Source organism: Dermacentor silvarum, chromosome 5 (genome assembly GCF_013339745.2).
Source record: "Dermacentor silvarum isolate Dsil-2018 chromosome 5, BIME_Dsil_1.4, whole genome shotgun sequence".
Classification (NCBI taxonomy): domain Eukaryota; kingdom Metazoa; phylum Arthropoda; class Arachnida; order Ixodida; family Ixodidae; genus Dermacentor; species Dermacentor silvarum.
In genome coordinates this window covers 14,516,098-14,533,638 of record NC_051158.1, presented here as the reverse complement: position 1 = coordinate 14,533,638, position 17,541 = coordinate 14,516,098, and the positions used below count along the sequence as shown (strand labels likewise).

At 44.5% G+C, this 17,541-nt stretch overlaps 1 protein-coding gene across 1 annotated transcript in view; it reads left to right on the top strand.

Annotated features, from left to right (window-relative positions):
* The window catches only part of LOC119452913 (ATP-binding cassette sub-family C member 10-like), a 49,133-nt gene extending 32,401 nt beyond the window's left edge, over positions 1–16,732 (top strand). The window contains 6 exon segments of the mRNA XM_049667381.1: positions 1,114–1,283; positions 4,572–4,732; positions 6,736–6,989; positions 7,720–7,987; positions 11,801–11,913; positions 13,463–16,732. Of these exon segments, the coding sequence (XP_049523338.1) occupies positions 1,114–1,283; positions 4,572–4,732; positions 6,736–6,989; positions 7,720–7,987; positions 11,801–11,913; positions 13,463–13,673 (1,177 nt within the window). The 3' untranslated portion in view covers positions 13,674–16,732.
* The last annotated feature ends 809 nt before the right edge of the window (positions 16,733–17,541 follow it).

Sequence of the window (17,541 nt, the reverse complement as noted above, 5' to 3'; positions counted from 1 at the left end):
CTGCACTAGCGACGCAGTTGCTACCAGAGTACAAGGCCCTCTCCCTCCCACACTGCCTTCCCGCTTTCCTCCCTTGTGCACAGTTCGGCTCACTGTCGCACACCTTTACTCGCACATACAGCGTGTCGTGCGTGGGGGACTATGTTATCGACCTTGGACTTTATACGGAACGTCGTGGTGACCACGATGGCAGAAATGCGCCTGGAGTGTCCATACAATTAATATATGAATGGCATCGACACGCTTGCGCGAGACATGTGTTAACGAAGTGAAACGCCGCTGTAATTTTTTGAAATCGATTACCGAATGAACAGGTACGTCTTATACACCAGTGGAACTTATTTACTTTTTTTCCGGAAAACTGCCGTTTTGAGGGGGGTGTGACTTATACAAAGGTATGACTTATAGACCTGGAAAATACGGTGTGTGTGTGTGTGTGTGTGTATGTATGTATGTATGTATGTATGTATGTATGTATGTATGTATGTATGTATGTATATGTATGCATGTATATGTATGTATATGTATGTATGTATGTATGTATGTATGTATGTATGTATGTATGTATGTATGTATGTATGCAAGTGTTTTCCCACCAATTTGGGTCACTGGGAGTGGGTAGTCCATGGTCTAATGAATAGTTCACCAGGTTGCTCTGCTAAGGGAACAGGATTAAAAACTAATTGTTGGACTAACTTGGGTCACTGGGCATGTGCCACTGCGTATGTGCCGATCTTCAGTTACAAAAAAGATGCATTAAAGTTTCTCCAATGCTCAGCAGAATAGGACCCGCGCCTTGCACGTACTTCACAATGGTAGCACTAGATAGTGCAGCATGTGCCGTGGGAAGTACGAGAGAGGAGCCTGGTTGCATACATGCTTCAGCGTTGGCAATATGGTGTGTAACCGCATTGCTTCAACTCTAATCGCATGAACATTGGTGTTCATCGTGGGACTTTTTTCTATTTACAGGTTTTTACACATTGCACAGCTACTCTGTAGCCTTGGGTTCTCTTGTGCCATGAAACAGTAATAGTAATCATGTCATCGTCCCTCTAACAAAGCCTGCTTCATGCCACTTCAATGATGAAGGCTTCTGATCTTTGCTCGCAGGTTCTGCCAGGAGAACCTGCACAAGCTAGGAGTCAATCAGCAGGCAGTGTTTGCATCACAGGCAGCATCTCAGTGGCTTAACCTGCGACTGCAGCTCTTGGGTGTCGTGCTCACGTCGGGCGTCGCCTTCCTGGCCGTGGTACAACACCAGGTTCGAGGGGTCAGTGTAGGTCAGAGTCATTTTGCTGTCTTGGTTCTTTGCCTATCCTCTGTGGGGGTTCGAAAGCTCTAGGAACAAAACACAAAAAGTACATTTATTGCTCATTTTATTCAAGAGTGGCAGCTAACCAAAGCACTGCGTAGAAGCAATGCAACTCGCTGAGGAATCGAGGACGTTTGACTTGCCACGGGGCAAGGATACCAACTAAGTAATGTTCGCACATGTCAGACAGCAATGCCTAAGTCATTCATGGGTACGGTCCTGCTAACAGAATTGCATTCGAGTGATTGGAAAGTCCTGGCATCAGCCTTCCCTGCATAGCACGCACTTGGCGGAGGAAGTTCGCATCATAGTTGCGCAGTATGACAAGACATGGCATGAGGAATTTACTTGATGAGTGATAACTGCTTTTGTAATCAAACAAAAAGCAGCACGTCTTCGTGGCATGCTACGCACAAACTCATTCTGTACTCGTTTTGTCACTATGCCATCCATAAACTCTTTTATGACATCCATGGTCGGCTTCTTCTTCTTATTTATTTATTTATTTACAACCCCTCAAAGGCCCCAGTGAAGGGGTTTTACATGAGGGGTGGGCTATTACAGATGCGTTATACAATTTTTCAATCATTGTTTTGAAGTCGGTGCTACTGGAGTGGAGCACAACGTCAGCAGCAAGGCCATTCCAATCTTGTAATGCCTTGACAAAAAAATCAGGAAAGATGCGCAGTGGTTTGAGCAGATTGCGGGTATACAGCTTTTTTCTGATTGGTGCAATCTGAATGACGAACTTGTAGAATAGGCACAAATGTGCTATTCTGTGGCGTGATGAAAGACTTCCAAGGTTTGCACGAGACCTTAGTTCAGTGACACTATAATGATATGAGTATCTTGAGAAAATAAATCAAGCTGCGTGGTTCTGTACAGATTCTAACATTTTATGAAGGTTACCTTCATGAGGGTCCCAGGCAGCGCATGCGTATTCAAGTTTTGGTCTAAATAATGCGATAGGCGAGAAGTTGGACGGAAGGAGGTGCTAGATAAGGGTTACGACGTAGACAACCAAGAACGTCGTTAACTTCATTAGTAGCATGCATTATGTGAAGGAACCATGTTAAATATGACGACAAATTAACGCCTAGATACAGTGGAATCTCGATACGATTGTGCATAATACGTTTTTCTGGATAAGACATTTCTTTTTCTTTTCTCAATAATACGATTTGGTTGGATAATACCATAATACTCATTCCGTGAAATATGCATCCCAACCTGAACAGAGGCAGGCGCCTTGCGCGAGCGACCGCCCTTCTCAGGCGCATAGACATGAAAACGGACGATGTCTCGTTCATGGATGCCGCTGCCTATCGCAACAACCAACCCTTCGCCGCGGTCGCGGTCTCATCCTCGCAGCAGATCCTCAACTCCGCGATGATCCTCACTCGAGAGCCCAAAGTAGCAAAGCAAGTAGCCATAGTCCTAGCTGTGCTCGACAGCAAACGGGCAGTCATCTACAGCGACTCCAGACCGGCCATCAGAGCCTTCGAATGCAGCGTCATCTCGGACCAGGCGTTACGCATCCTTCGCAGCGCGGATCAGAGTACCCTCAAGCACCACACCATCATCTGGTTTCCCGCCCATCTCGGCCGGGTGCTGGGTGCCCCGCCAAACCTCAACGAGATCGCCCACGACGCAGCGCGTGCGCTTACTGACCGTGCCGTCCCAGGGCAACCCCACCTCGCCGAGACGGAGACCAACAGGGATGCACCCATTACGTACAATGAAATCGCAAAACACTTCTACCTTGGACGCAGCATCTTTCCGCCACCACACCCCAAACTTAACAAGCCGCAGGCGCTAACCCTACGCTTATTACAAACAGACAGGTACCCAAGCCCCGCTAAACTCCACATTCTCTATCCTGACGCGTACCCCAGCGACACGTGCCCCTCGTGCGGATACACGGTGACACTCGCACACATGCTCTGGGAGTGTAGAAACGCTCATCCCGACTCTACCTCGGACAAGTGGGAGAAGTCCCTCAGAAGCGCGCTTCTCGCCGACTGCAGCAATGCGTCGTCCAGCAGGCCCACGAAGCGGCCGCCAGGTATTCCCTGTCGCTCCCTACGTGGGATATGCCCGCTATGCGTTAAGCGCGTCCTGCAGGATCTAAATAAAGTTTTTCCAGTCCAGTCCAGTTGGATAATACGTTGAATGATACAATTTTCAAATGATACACTTTATTTTCCGGTTCCCCTGAAGATCGTATCAACGAGATTCCACTGTATTTTTATGTACTTGCACATGAAGTTTCGGAGTTCTAAATCAGATAATTCAGCGGTAAGTAATACTGCCAGCGATGAAAAGAAAGTACTGATGTTTTTTCGTGTTTAATGACATGATCTACTTGTTACACCAGATTTCAATTTGATGAAGATCAGACTGAAGTGAGTGAATGTCAGACAAGTTGTTAATTGGATGATAAAGGACGCAGTCCTCTGTGAAGAGTCCGATGCTGGAAGAAATGTTACTTGGTAAATCATTGATGTATACTCGGAATAATAGTGGGCCTAGGACTGTGCCCTGAGACACACGTGAGATGACAGGACGGTAGGCAGAAGTCTGATTATTGGCGTGGACAAATTGCTGGCAGTTAGTTAGGAAGTCAAAAATCCATTTGAAAACAAAGGAATCAAGGTTAAGGCACGAAAGTTTTAGAAACAGGCGTTTATGAGGAAGTTTGTCGAATGCTTTCTTGAAATCTAAAAGAAGAGTATCTTGTGATGATAATGGCGATGACAGTGGCTAGGTTGGCTCTGAAGGTAAAGTGTTGCAAATGTGGTTTTGGTTTCATATTGGATCACACTACCCAAGCAACTTTCGCACAAATCTTTTTGAAAAAAAGGCACGTGCTACAGGTGGGCAAGTGCTTGAATAATTCTTTGCATTTTAAAGCATTCCTGGTTCAGGCCGAAGGTAGGCTTTTTACCGGGAGGTGACCTGTGTTCAGCGTAATTCACTGTACCTTAAGCACTGCCAAGACCGGTGCTGCTGCTTTTGGGGTCATTAATGTGGCCACCATTGGGGTCGGGCGCATGCGCTATAACCAGCCACGTTCTAACTATCTGGTGAAGTCTAAATTCAGGATCGAAATAACGAAAGTTTGGTCCCATAGAAATGTATGGGTGCCGGCCGGGAACTTTCGGTTGAGGTCGAATTAACGGAAGTTCACATTATACATAATTTTAAAAGATGTTGAATTTAATAAAGCTGTTGGTGTTGGCTACTTGGGCTGTAGGTTTCGTAGGCCTCGCGCTGTCGTACGCACTCTCGGTCACATCCCTGTTGAGCAGCCTGGTGACCTCGTTCACGGACACTGAGAAAGAGATGGTCAGCATGGAACGGGCTGACCAGTACATCAAGGGACTCGAAGAAGAGAGGCTGGACGGTGGCATCCTGGTAAGTTGTCATGCCTACTGTGGTTTGGTTTGCATCCTACAAGGTCCTGCAGCACAGCTGAAGACCTGGATATTTTTATTTTGTCACTTGTGATTGTGCCTGCTTTGAGTGAAAACAAAGGTGGAGCTTCCATTTTGTGATTTTGCTCGGGTCAACATGGCAAACGCAACAAACACACTAAATGTATTTGCACCACAGCATCTTAGCCTATCGTAATATCCAGAAAGATGGCCCACCTAAAATCTAAAGCAAATCGGTTGGAAAGAGGGAATGGGCTAACTTTCGTTGTACAATAAAAAAAAGTAAAAAAAAACAGCAACATTGTAGCCAGAGGTTTTGAAGGTTTGCTTATATGCCCTTGTTCAGTCTTCCTCAAAACTTTCAAAAGAACTGTCACACAGTCACTATCACTGTCGAACAAAATGTCAAGTTCGGGGATTGTTCTGCATTGTTCACTTACCTCTCGTGGTACCTAGCTTCTGCCAAGGTCACCATTGCGGCAAAGGGGGATGTACGAAAGATGACTGACCTTACCAACCAGCATTGTTCCTTATCTCCAGCACTAGCTAACTGACCCCGTGAGCTATCTTTCATTGGAAAAAAAAATGTCGCAGTTTTGCCCGAAAGGCGAAGCATCAATTGCGATAGCAAATTAGTAGAGAGCTATTTGGAGTAGGGATAGTAGTTTTATCGGCTGCACAAACTTGGACACATTCGCTTACTAACTGAATTAACAAGCGTGGTGTCAGTGCGCACAAACAAACATGAATAGATCACATTGAATGACCGCAGACAACGACTGTCAAAATGCTGGCAGCAAGCGCAGCAGCTGCAGCGGGTGAAGGTTCGTGCGGTCTATCGCTTCAACGAACAGAAACTGAGCGGTGAATGCACAGCGCATACAAAGGTCAGAGCCGTGTGGTGATAACAGAAGGTGCGGGCGACTGCCACAGCCGCGGGCAAAATATGAGCTCAGTTGTTGGCAGAGTAGAAGCTGCGCCCCCCCCCCCCCCTCCCTCCAGCGCTGCCTTCCCACTTTCTTGCTTTCGCGTGGGAGATTGAGTGGCAAGTTCCCCTTACGCCCGGTTGCAAGATACGCCTTTGGTGCCGGAGCACAGCGTCGCCCCGCTTCCCTCCCTCCCATACCCTCACGGCCTTTCGCGCGACGGTCCCGTTTGCTTTCCGCCGTGCGTTCGCTCTCCGTGATAGCGCGCTTTCGCTCACGCATGTGGCGTGCGGCAACGATTTTATCGCCCTTGGACTTTATGCGGAACCTCACGGCGACGCTGACGGCAGAAATCTGGTTGAAGTTTCCATATGATTGCTGTCGCTTTAAAAATAGCAAATCATGCCATGAACAGGGGTGGGTTTTCTCTCGGGGGGTGGTGCATGTCTCGGGATATATCGGTATGCGTAAGTAATGCAGTGATTGATGTTTGCTATGCGTAAGTAATGCAGTGATTGATGTTTGCTGTCAGCAACTCCAAAAGGAGGGTAGGGGCATACACAGTCAAGGAGGGTAGGGACATACAAGGAGGGTAGGGACAATAACACAGTCAGAGCTCATTATAGTGATGTCATATCAGACACACAAAAATACCTTCATTACGTCTAATATTCGTTATAAGCTTATATTCGTTAGATGTTGATATCGCTGAGAAACATTCTGGAGTTTCTTCATTATACTTGGTAATGTGTTATATCCGTGTTCGTTATATCAATGTTTGGCTACTCAAATTTAGCCTTTGTAGTGTGATTCCACCGCAGCGTTGCTTGCATTAACGTGAAGCCGCACTGAGCTTCAATAGAGCAGGCAACTGAACAGGCATCTTACGGAGCTGTTTTGACACGGAGTTAAGCATTGGTGTATGTGAATACTTGTGTGTTAATGCATGCAGGGCCTTTTCTTCCTTTTTCGAATGTCATAATTCTGGGTGTGGGCTTTATACACAAAAATACTGAACATTACAGCATTTCTGCCCCATGTACCACATGTCCTACAGCCTCCCTTTGGATGGCCATTCTGCGGTGCAGTCAAGTTCAGCAAGGTGACACTTCGCTACCGTCCTGGACTGCCTGCCGCGCTCAGCGGCATCAGCTTTGAGGCGGCCAAGGGCTCCAAGGTGGGCATAGTGGGCCGCACAGGCGCCGGAAAGTCGAGCCTGCTCCAGGCTTTGTTTCGGCTCACCCCAGTCGAGAGTGGGCAAATCTACATAGATGGCATCGATGTTCTTCGCATGCATCCTAAGGAAGTCAGGTATGTCCCATCGGGAAAGGAATTGAGCAACCTGACAGACTCTAATTGACATGAGTGCTATCCATGTGAGCTAAGTCATGCAAGCTAAGATTGACTTGCGCTTACACTAAGTCACATTCACTCGTGCTTATGTGGATACGTAGCAGGCCTGAAATGGCATGCTGTTTAGATTCTGAATCTCATTCACCATGACTCTCCCTCAAACATGTGCCTGCATTGAACCAGAAGGAATAGTCTCAGCTTGCCGCTCTTATTGCTTCTGCTATCAGAATAAGTTGCACCACAAAGGTTAGTGAAAAACAAGACGAATGGTAGACAAAAAAAGGACACAAAATTAAGTGCACGAGCTGCGCACTTCATTTCATATCTTTTCATTTTCATCTACCATTTGAGTTGTTTTCCAGTAACCTGTGTAGTGCAACTTACTCAGACACAGAAGAGAGACTAGCTCGTCTACAAGCCTTTTATTAACTGCTTCTGCAAGTATTGAAGCTTGAGCGAGTTGGTAATGGTTCATTTCAATGGTGTTCACAGCGCATACATACCAAGGAAAAGAGGACAGGCAGGCTGTAGTACAAGCGCTCTTTCGCTCTGCCTGGTCCTTTTTTCCTTAGTATGTGTGTGCTGTGAGCACCATCGAAATAACTGCTTCAGTCAGTTCGCCATTACAATCTTGCAAGTAATACATGTTAAAGACACTTCCCTCCATCACTGATTGCAACTGCTGCAGGTCTCGGCTGGCGGCCATCCCGCAGGACCCGTTCGTATTCTCTGGCTCGGTGCGAGACAATGTGGACCCTCGGGGGCTGCACTCGGACGCCCAGATCTGGCGGGCTCTGGACAGGTGTCAGTTGGGACGTACTGTCCGGTCACTCCGCGACAGCAGTGCCGGAGCAGGCACAGGCCTGGAAGCGAACCTCGGGCCGCGCGGTTCTTTACTGAGCACTGGACAGCGTCAGCTTTTAGCCCTGGCCAGGGCCCTTCTGTACAAAGCACGGGTGAGTAAGAAGGAATGAGTGTTTTACAGAGAACAGCTGGTTAAAGGGCAGCTGCAACTAAATAATAGGATCGCACAAAGAGCCTACTTCCAGACAGTTTGGATACAGTCGAACCGCGTTATAGCGAAGTCGAACCTGGTACGAGGAAACCTTCCTTATATCCGATATCCGTTATACCCTATAATTTGTTATATCTGTGTATAGCTAAATTTACTATTTCTCTTATTTGTTCCTTCAACTTAGCCAAAGCTATCTCGCTGCATCCTGTCCATAACAAAAAACCATCATCAGTGTGTGATCATAGTGACGAATAAATAAGAGATAAAAACTTGAGGGAAAGGACGTACCGCAACCGGATTGAACCTGGGACTGTCTTCTCTAAAAATTAGTGCTCTCGCAAAGTGCACCATGACAACAGCTAGGAAGTGCAAGTGCTAGGAACAGCAATTTCTTAAAAAGTGACGCTTTGTAGTTCACATCACAATGTACTGGACAGTCTTAACTGTGTACCATGCCCGACTATACTTGTCTGGTCAGCGATGCACACCCCTGGCCATGCCCGAGATAATTTATGAACCTGAAACATCCATAGACCGGTTGCGCGATCTACTCAGAGGTTGGTTAAGCTTAAATTTTATGGTTGGGTTTGTTTTCATAAGGCAGATGGCAGGGGAGAAAGGTTATCGACTGTCACTGCTGCTCGGGTCTCTCATTTTCAGACGTGGCGAATCGGTGCTGAAAGCCTGCGCATTTTTTTTTAACAATGCAGAAACTGAAGAACTTATTATTATGAACTCTGATTCTGTAGAATGCTAATTATCCTAATTACTAAAATTATTAAAAGCATGACAATTTTTGTTAATTCACAAGTTTAAAAATGTATGAATGTTTAGCAGTATATGGCCAATAAATAGTATCTGAACTTAAAACCTGCTTGTGTGTTACTTAGAAATTGAATTTGTTGCACTTCAGAAAAGACACTCGGCACCAAAATGGTTAAAACAAGCAAATGGGTTAATAGGAGGGAGGTAAAGAAAGTGGGGTGTAGCCGCAGCTGGCAGTGCATGAAGAAGTACAGTGAAGCAATGTTCACATTTTGGCGAATTGGTACGGATCCATGGTAAAATTATGGTAGCTCGAAAAAACAGGACGAAGAATAGAAGCGTTGGCTTGTGAAACCCATCTGCAAAATCTTACATAATTGAACCTCGACATACCAATAATAGATATAAGGAAGATATATTTGTGTCGGATGTGAGTTCATTATAACGTTGTTCGACTGTAATAGTCCAGGCTTGCAACGTTGTTGTCTACTCGGGATGTTTTTTTTGTCAATGTAATTGCCAATGTGTCACCATTGCAGACTGCGTCATGACAGATGTTCAAAAAAACGGTGGTCTTTTATCATAGTTTCACATGTCATAAAACCACCATTCTATGATATGTAGCTGCTGAAACTCGTGTAGGTCTTGAGCTTCTTTCTTTGTGGCTGTGCATAGCAAGGACAGGCTAGTCAGACCAGGAAGCTTGGGTTATTTTTTTAGGTCAAGAGCAGAGGGGATGAGCAGCAAAGTGAAACGTAGAGACGTACAATGCTCACAGAATGCTAACTAATGCACATAGTACTTTCATTTCCACCGTCACGAGTTCGTGTGGCGTCTGTATAATTTTGGCTCATGCACTTAGATCAGAGTCTGCGTCACCTCTAGTGATGAGATTCATAGCGACATGACGTGATACAAGTAATCACACATGTGGAGTGTTCTTAAGAGTTTTCCGTTTCGTTCCATGAGCACATTACAGGGCCTGCCCGTATATGTACCCACACAGGTGGCTCAGTGAGTATGGCTTTCTGCTGCTCTGCATTAGGTTGTGAAGTCAAACCTCGGCCACTGCAGCTGCATTCCACTAGGGGCGGAATGCAGAAACACTCGTGTACCATGATTTGGACGCTCATAAAGAACCCCAGGTGGTTAAAGAACCTCCTGCTCAATAAAGAACCCTCCACTACGGCGTCCCTCACAGTACAGTGTGCAGTTTCGGGACATTTAATCCCATAAATAGAACACGAAAAAGCAAGAAAGAATCTGTATATGGCTTCCAGGGAATTAAGCTGTACTTTTAACCTTGCGAACCATCCCCAAATAATGTGCAGTCTACTAGGCCACTGACCACTTACCTAGTTATGACAAGTCTTCAGAATGTTGATTGATTGATTGTCTTTAACATCCCAGAGCAACACGATGGAAATGAGAGGTGCCATAGTGGAGAATTCTAGGTTAATTTCGACCACCCTTGATTCGTTAACATGCATCCAAAGCTTGGTACCAGGGGCGTTTTGTGCATTCTGGCCCTGTTAAAATGTAACCATCACGGCCAGGAATCGATCTTGTGACCTCCTACCCGGCAACAGAATGTCATATCCACCAAGCCAACGCAGTGGTTTTACCCTGAAGGCAGATATAGGTACTAGCTGGGCGAAGTACACTTGCTATGCACTGCAGTCGATACCATCTGTGTGAAGTCGTAGCAAGCATGCTGTGAGTAAGCATAGATGATGACGACGTTAGTCCATAGAGTAACACATATAAGGATAAGAGAGTACACTTACGGCTGAAGTGACAAATACATAAGCAATTTGCAAAGTAATGAAGGGAAAAAAGAACGTAATCAAGGCGTTCTTACCAAGCAGCAGCCAAGCAGACAGACGTTCAGGCAGACGAACCCAACGAAGACCACGCAGACGTTATCGCACATCTTTTATAGCGTCGCCTTGCCTGATCACACCATGGCCGGTATTTTGTAGCGATCCGTTATGCTTCATTTTATACTAGTCTTATCATCCACCGCTCACGGCCAGCTGATCCCGTTGATAACGTCTACGTCTACAGCCACATAGACAAGTAGACGTATAGTGCACTAGAAAAGTTATTACAGTAGATAACTAGTACGCGCATTCCCTTGGAGACAGGGAGTGTTGTATTGCCCTCTAGCGGGCGGCATGAAGCTGCGTAGCTCAGCCGCTTTTAGGCTGGAGTGGCCACTCTTGTACTCTGTATGTTACTCTATGGTTAGCTGCCATTATTCTCTTGTTGATGTAGGCCACTGGCATCATCGTGTGCTCTTTCTATTGTTGCATAATCCCGTCAGGCGCCAGTTAATTCTGTCAATTGAAAATTACGTTTCTCCACAGTTCTTGCATCTTCAGGATCCTGAATACTGTATGTACAGCTTCAGAACAGACTATGAATTTTTTATTCTTCAGCGAGTTTTGTCAGGTTTACAGAATCTGGCCTCCATGCGAGTACTCTCCGCAGGAATGTCAAATATGAGAACATCAACTTTGCCATGTTTAGCAGACTTGGAAAGCACCTATCCAGCCACCTCAGTATATGGCCAATGCAGAACATCATGAAAAACGATGAACACAGTGAAGCAGCTACGTGGCGAACTACTTACACCGAAAGCAAACAACCAACTTGTCTTTCTTCCAACTTGTTTTGCGAAAATACTTTACACATATTAGTCAAACTTTCAGTACAGGTCCAGCCAATCGGATAGCTGGAAAATACTTTACACATATTAGTCAAACTTTCAGTACAGGTCCAGCCAATCGGATAGCTGGCCCAGTGACGTGTTATGGGCAAATCGCGTCACCTGGGCACAAACTGTGTGCGACACATTATAAATATTATTTTCGCCAGTGCTATTGGTTTTGAAGCACTATCTTGGCATGTACGATTGCGCATACAGCGCCTGAAAGGGATAAAAGCATTTATGTCACTAACGTGGTGCCTATCAATAATTTTTCAGGTCCTTTGCCTCGACGAGGCAACTGCGGGCATCGATGCCGAGACTGATCGTGCAATTCAGGAAACAATTCGAAGCACATTCCAAGACACCACCATACTTGTGATAGCCCACAGGTGAGCGCATAACCCTGCTTTCAATATTTTGTTTTGTTTTTGTTTCTGCAGTTAAAAGCATGGTGCTACAAAGGCCAATTTCTTGTTTTAATGAAGATGTTATTCCATGGCAGCTGCTGCATTTAATCCTTTGTTAGACAATGTCAATTTTGATTTAGCAACATGATTGTGGCTTTCATTGGGTTCGTAGAACTGGACCTCAATTGTACCCAAGAACTGCTTAGCACAATAGAGCCTCATTGATACGATCCAATTGCGTAAGATTTTCCGCCACCAACGTTCGCAACCGAGAACACATAAGGTGACCCAATACATTTACGCTTCTTTACTGGTTCATATATTGCCAGAAAACATTCTTTTGGCACCAACGTTCAGTACATCGTGAACTGTGATCATATGATATGGGTTTCGGCCACTAGATCCCACGTAAACAAAGGCGCAAGGCACGTGCGATGAAGAACAGTGGCCGCTTGCTGCAGCAGCTTCCCTGCAACACCCCTCACCCGTCTGATGTGAAAACGCTGGCCCGCACCCAGTTTCCTATGCCGGTACCAGCAAATCTCAATCGGGCCATCACACGCCGCATTCACAGCTATCACTGCTAGCCCTATTGTGATAAGCATCTTTGCCCTATCAGTTTCACAGCACGCCTTTAACAGGCAATAACCCAAATGCGCAGCGATTCCCTGCTGCAGATGGCATGAAGGGAGCGTCGTGTTTCGCTCTGGTGGCATCGTAGGCATCGTATTCTGGTGTTGCACACCAGCTCGGTTTTGGTTCGGTTTCCCGTCGCCATCTTAAAACACTATGTTATAGGAAAACGACAAGGTCGTCTCGGGTCGCTCAAGCTTGACCTGCATGGGCACTTCGTGCCGAAACGATTTGCACTAAGTGGACATGTCAAGATTTCCTGTCAAAATGCCCCACTTGATGCATGCTGAAGCCTCAAAAATGACAATGTGCGTGTCGGGCTGCTCAGGCCCCGCCAGCTTGGCGTGCGTTGGCACCTTGTCCTGCAACGATTCGCGCAAATCTTTGCATTACGTAGATGTCAACACAATTGAATCTGCCAAATATTTTAGTGACTTTGGATCAGACATTTTCCTGGTTAGTATGTTTTTGCTCACGACGTATGAATGAGGTTCTACTGTATATGTGAAATAGCTTTTATATCTGGAAATAAATAATGGTTCATCATGTTTTTAAATCCTCAAAATGATCTTAAACATAACTTTCTTTGAAGTATGTCCTGTGGTTACTTCGTGTCATCTGTTCTCATTATTTCGTTTTAGCAAAGTAGTTTTGTTACAAGATTTACTTTTAAATGATCATTTTCTGCAGATTTTTCAAAATGCTCGATTTCAGACGGAACTTAGTTTCTTGCAGTGAGGGACAAAACCAAGTGCTGTATTTATTTCGAAAAGTTGCAAATGTAGTACTATAAGAGATTCACAGTGTCATCGAGCATGATTAGGTTATGGCTTAACTGTAGATGCTTCATCTTTTTTGTAACCCACATATTAACATCTCCGGTTAAAACAAAATGCAGGGTGGAAACTGTTCTAGACTGTGATCAAGTCCTAGTCATGTCCCACGGCAAGGTCATCGAGTCCGGCGTTCCGCAGGAACTTCTCCGTATTGGTAACGGACACTTCCGCGCCCTCGTTGAAGCCTCCCGCAAGAATGGAGGCACTGTGCTCATTGAGACAGCGGAAGCGGACGACGACGATGTTCCATTAATAGGGTTTTCTGATCCATAGTGTCTTTCGTAATGTAACTCATATAATGGCGCAGTTTTATTTAAACAACGATAGTTCCTCAAGGATGCTTTACGTGCGACTTAGTTGGGACAGGGACAACAGGGCAGAAAGCACGCGGCACTCTCTGTTGACTAATATAATCCAACACTTATTGAGCATGTTAACATGTGCTGCAGCGGAGTCGACAGTATGGTTTACATTAAAAGGGAACAGCAAACTCAAAGTAATCAAAATGCTACAGTTTATCAGTTTCGTTAAGAAGTGGCTGATAAAACATTTTTGTAGGGAAAAGCTCGAAAGATGAGACAGGTGAGTGACAAACACAGTTTCTCTGTAGGTGCGTATTTGCCAATTGCTTGTGCCATTCTTTGCATTGTTCCCTTCAAAAGTTTTGCCCTACCAACTAGCTCAGATTCAGCAGTGATGAAACATGTTTCGCAGGCATGGTAGCATAAAAAATATTTCTGCAGGCCTTGTCATGATGTTTCAGTGGTAAGTGACAGTGGAAAACAAACTGTGGTGTTTACGGTAGGAATGGACCATAGCATACAACAGTGCAAATGCTCTTACTGCTTGTCAAGCGAATAATTTCACTTTTTCAGTTGATCAATTAGCTTTGTGCAGGAAGCATTTTTTTTGGTCAGTGTTGGTGGGATTTCAGCGTCGATAGCACTTGCCGCCGCCGAGACGGTAACAGATGCCATGGTAATCTCAGAGGCCACAGCACGTGATCTTGGTTGCAGGCGTGTGCCACAAGCGGCGCTCGTTGCCTTTTCGTGGAGACGAGAAAAGGGAGAGGGCATGGAACCAGGTTTGTCGGACCACGCGGCAGGCATCTTAGTAAAGGAGGCATTGCTTAAATATGAAGGCTCCTACACTTTCCTTTACAACATGATCCTTACGATGCAACGAGCTGGGAACATCAGTAACAAATCGAATAAATAGTACAGTTACAGGAATGACAGTGGTTACTCAAACTGGAGTATTGACCTACAGCAGACAGAACACATGTTTTTGCATGACTGTGTGCTCTCATTAGACCTTACTTGAGAATATTGCAAGTACTTTAGTTGGGAGTACAATGTATGATGTGTCTATTTTCCATTCTTCTTGTTTCCACACGGTGCATGTTTTAATCCTGTTGCATGATGTGCGATATTTTCTTCCTGTTGTCCCTGTCTGTTTTGTTATGAAGTCATCTTGGGGAGGTGCCTGCTCAAGGACTGCTTCAGCCACTAATGCTCAGACAGGAACCAAAACAAAATGGCGCTGAGAATGAGAAAGCCATGTTGACAGTGAGAGTGGTCAAACACTGCCTGAAAAAAAAAAAAAAATGTTGAATAAGATTTATACTTTCAAACACTATAGATGCACGAAAGACTGCGAAAACCTCAGGAACGTCTTGCATGAAGTCTCTCGTCTGTCATATACCTGATCACGAAAAAAAAAATATATATATATATGCAAGAAGACCTGCAGATGTACACCATAGGCTTGAAGGCAGCAGCCATCATTCACCAAGTCCACTATATTTTCTTTTCTTTTATGGCATGCATGCCTATTATGCTATGTTGACAAGTACTACTTGAAGCTTAGCAAACTTGAGCCAAGGCATGACAAATGCCAGCATCAAACCAAGAAGTCAAAGCTATGTCAGCAAAATTTCATCAATATTTATGGCACACATCTTATCATCTACGTGAGGTATTTTCAACGTCACTCACTGAAAAAACATAGAACAGGAGATTGCATGCACCGCGAGCATATTGATGACATTCCACAATCGTTGGCATGTCAGCTCTGAACTCTCATATATAGTTTGGTCTGGGCCACTGTTTTCAACATAACATTTCTAGTTCTCTGCGCTATTTTTGATGTTCCATAAGCAGTTCAATTTAATTTAAGGAGCAAGCACAATCCAACTGCAAGTTCCACTGGCAACATAAAACTTTAAAATCTGAGGCTGTGGTTTTTCCCTGTGATATGCTACGAATAAAAAAAGAGTTAGTGAGGCCAGTGCTTTAGGCATTAATACTTGCCGCTTGTATATTTCTAGACATGACCATGTCATCTTTTCTGCCAATGCATAGGTTTATATATATATATATATATATAACTTTTTTTCATCTTTCATGTTGTGCAATGTCTACAAAGCCTGTGTGATGGTGCAGTTGTTACACTGCTTGAAGAAGACGATGCTAAAACAGGGTGTGCATGGAGAAATAAACAACTATGCAACACAATACTAGCCATTGCAGAAAGAATAGCTTGGCAATTAAACGAGACTGGACTCGTATTTACGAGAATTGTCATATTTGCTGGCATCCATGGCACGATAGTGATTGGCATGATGAGACGATCACTTGGCAGGCAATGACCAATTACGGAAGGCATTTACGAAAAAGGCGTTTGGTGAATACATGCCCCGATCCTGTTTTTGTTGCAAACAATTTGCACACTTTGCTGTTTGCAGCCTCGAAGAGTTAAAGAGCACATATCCTGCATTACATAATTGTGGAATTCCCGAGTGAACTCTTGCACTGTGTATGCTGAACACTGTTGATGTTTTATAAGTTGGCATTCACAGAAGAATTCCATGCATATCCATGAAATTCCAAGTGATTGTCATGCAGAAGTTGGCAAAATAATTTTATAATTTCTCTAGTAATTCATTAAAGTCTACTATTTGGAATGTGGAGAAGAAAGTAGAGTTCACAAAAGAATTTCATAATTATGTAAGGCCATCTGATTCGCACAGCATATTGTAGTTTGCCCCTGTACGAGCTTGCGAACATCTAAAGCTGTACACTATATAGTTATAGATTCTATTGCTGCCATTAGAAATGGATATTGTGGGAGATGTTTACAGCATTTCAAAAGCCACTGACTTGAGCTAAAAAAAATGACGAGCTCGGAAAGATTGTGTCGTTAGCTTCTGTAATAAAATATGGAATCTCCAGGCGAGACAACCTTTACTTTATGAATCTCGCTGTGTTATTATGCGAAATGCCAAATGTTGTAGTCATTCTGTTCAGTACATAAAAATGGTACACTCAAAATGTGATGCCTGCTTCTCTTTTATCTATTAAAGATCCTGTTGGGCAGAGACTGTGCTGCTGCTGCGTTTTAACCCACACAGTCAACTTGCATGAATTAAACCTCGATGGGATGTGCAAAACTAGTCCAAGTCATGTGACGATTTAAAGTAGAGAACATACGTGGATGCCATTTGAACCTTTTTGCAGAATTAAATAAGTCAACTTTGTTGCAGAATCCTGGAGATAAATTTTATGGGATCACCTTCTATAATAAAACGATAAGGGAAACAGAGGCTTGGTTAATCACAACCATATGCCTTAGTTCACTTAGCGCACACTAGATGGCAGCGCAGTACCATGCAGGCAAAAACTTGATTTCACTAAGGCATGCAGCATCTGATTTGGTAGTGCAGCATTACACACCTTTCTTTGCAATTTTTTTTCCAATTTCCCACATTGCAACATACACGGCGGGCACGGAATTTTACAAGATGGCAATACCACTAGAGAAGCTAGGCCCCGTGAATTTATTGCAGGACCACATTCTCAAATATAGCTAAAAATAGGTCTCTTGAAAATTGTTTATACGGCATCTGGCTCAGTTGTGAACTGCAACACCGGTTCCTTGATGTCATGACCTCTTGATTTTGTTATTAGAGTTATGCATGGCAATGAAACCACGATCTCATTCACAATTGGACTCTTGCAGAGATGCCATTTAACAGTGAATTTTGTTTAGTGCCATGTTTGCGGTACTTGCCCGCTTTGCCCAGAAGAAACTCGAACCAAGTGTGCAGCAGTGCTGGGCGAAAAATGTCTTTCAGAGGCAG